Here is a 2,322-nt window from a genome sequence, read left to right as displayed (position 1 = left end):
TTCTAGTGTTAGATACATCAGGATCTCTCGGAACCTCAAACACCCTTTTTGCCTTTTTACTTGTTGAGAAGTGAATTATAATAGGACATGTAAAGCGATTTCTATTATGGTATTTTATCTTGTAGTTGTGAATTTTCATCTTTGCCTTTTCGTTGTTTTTTGGCAGTCAAGACTTACAAAGGGTGCATTGGGCACACAGTTAGTTTCTCTATTAATTTTTGTGATGGAGTTATCAATTGGACTGAAATGGAATAATCGGACAGTTGAGAATGCAATGCGTCTAAAATTAGAATTGGGGGTGCAAAGTAAGAGAACAATAAGTCAACAAAAATCAGGGTAAAAAAACAACAAAATTACAAAGCAACCAAGCAACTATAACATGCATCTTGAATGAAGGGAAAAATGACTGGCATAACTGAAAAATAACACACAACCAAGGCTAAAGCAATACTCCTAAATAGCTAAGGGGGCTGATCTCTGTGGACCACAATAGGCAACAGTGAGGCAAACAAAATAGGGACAAAGAACAAATAAATTATTTAAGCAGCCACACAACAGTAACATGCATCCTCCTGTGTCCTCAACAAGGGAGAAAGAGCAAATGGCATTAGGGAAAAATAAAGAACTACTAAGGGTAATCCTGAAAAATAGCCAACTCCCACTTTTATATAGTGTAGATAAACAAAAATTCTGCGAAATATAAACAAAAATTCAAGAGTAATCCTGACAAATAGGTAAAAGGAATAGACCGAAAGCATACCAAGCAACTAGAATGCCAAGCTAAAAACATGCTCCTATTACTCGGCATGCCTGGGCATGCATATTCTGTATATAAACTCACACACGTGCTCATATTATCCCTCTTTTTTTTTTCTTGTTTTTTGGAAGTAATCATTTAAATAAACTCTATTGTCCACGGTCACTATCCGTAATGAACTTGTTCTAAGTAGTAACCATGCTAGTAGTAGTTACGGTAGCCAAATGAATTAAGGTCCCGATGGCGGCGGAGAATCCAACATCGTCCAGTCTGTGTCGGAAAGTATCTGAAACAGATCCCAAAAGTCTTCATCTTCTTCCCAACTTGTAGCTCCAGCATCTGCAGCAGTTGTAGTACTGTTTGTTGTACTTGCACTGGCGGTAGTTTTAGTTATTAGTGGACTAGTATACACCGCAGGCGCATTAACGGATAGCAGTGCTGCTGCTGGAGGAGGTGCATCTCCTTCTTGCTGGTGTTGTTGCGAGCCTGACGACTGATCATCATTAGCATTAGCATAGTCTGAGGATGGGAAATTAGTCTTAGCTCGATCTCCTCTAAACTGGATGCATTTCCTGTCGTAAGCTCTGGCTGCCTCCTCCGCCGAGGTAAATGTGCCTAGCCATACACTTCGACCTTGACGCGGGTCTCTAATCTCCGCTACCCATTTTCCCGCTGACCTTTGTCTCACCCCTTTGAAATGTACTGTCCTTTCCCCATCCAGCTTACCTTCTCTCTTCTTCTTCTTGTTTTTCTTGTTCTTTGGCTTTTGCTTCTCGTTACGACGACTCTGATCATCATTCTCCTCCATCATGGTCCCGGTGCTGCTGCTTCCAAGGCCACTGCTTGCAGTCGACGAGGATTGCGATAATGAGGTGACACCCTCAAATTCAGCCATAACAGTTGGTTGCTGTTGGTGGGCGGGGCCTGTGGGCGGGGCTGCAGCTTCTGTGTTGCTGATGACGTGCTGGAAAGCTGAGACCATGCGCTTGTCTACTTCATCTTTGAATAACTCTTCTGACATCTGATCAGAGAATCTGTGCATTTCGCTACCCAGAAATATTAAGGTTGTCTTTGCGATATCCAACCCGTTAATTGGGTGCACGTCAGAGCATTGCGCGCCGAAATTTTCGGAGAATCTGGAATCATGTAAGTAGTAGTAGTTCTGTAGTAGTAATGCAACTGGAGTATGCCTGAGGATTTGGCACTGGGGGTTCAGAGTTCATTATTTATAGTACACATTTGGCGTCTACATGCATTGACGTGACAAAGAAAGGATACCTAGAAGCCGTAGCACTTCACACGTAAGCTTGGACTTAGGAAGCTAACATGAGCAGCTATTTATTAGCTAAAGGCGCGGTTTCGTAGACCGCAAATGCAAACGTGGAGAATCATTGTCGGGCCCAACTTAACAGGTTCCACTTATTCCAATGCCATACAAAAACGGGTCCAAACTTAACAATCGTACATAGGACATTTATTTAAAGCCTTAGTTGTACACTGGACGGTGAGTATACAGTTGTACATAGCTTAGTTACTGGGCCTCAGGCCTTCTCTCTGTTTTCGTT

General features: G+C 42.2%; 1 protein-coding gene across 1 annotated transcript; it reads right to left on the bottom strand.

Annotated features, from left to right (window-relative positions):
- Window positions 1-986: 986 nt before the first annotated feature.
- LOC113771272 (ethylene-responsive transcription factor ERF039-like) lies at window positions 987-1,799 on the bottom strand. Its single transcript, XM_027315872.1, has one exon. It carries the CDS (start codon window positions 1,797-1,799, stop codon window positions 987-989), a length of 813 nt encoding a protein of 270 aa, XP_027171673.1.
- Between the last annotated feature and the right edge of the window lie 523 nt (window positions 1,800-2,322).

This window comes from Coffea eugenioides, chromosome 5 (genome assembly GCF_003713205.1).
Source record: "Coffea eugenioides isolate CCC68of chromosome 5, Ceug_1.0, whole genome shotgun sequence".
NCBI lineage: Eukaryota > Viridiplantae > Streptophyta > Magnoliopsida > Gentianales > Rubiaceae > Coffea > Coffea eugenioides.
This window is presented reverse-complemented; position numbering and strand designations above follow the sequence as displayed.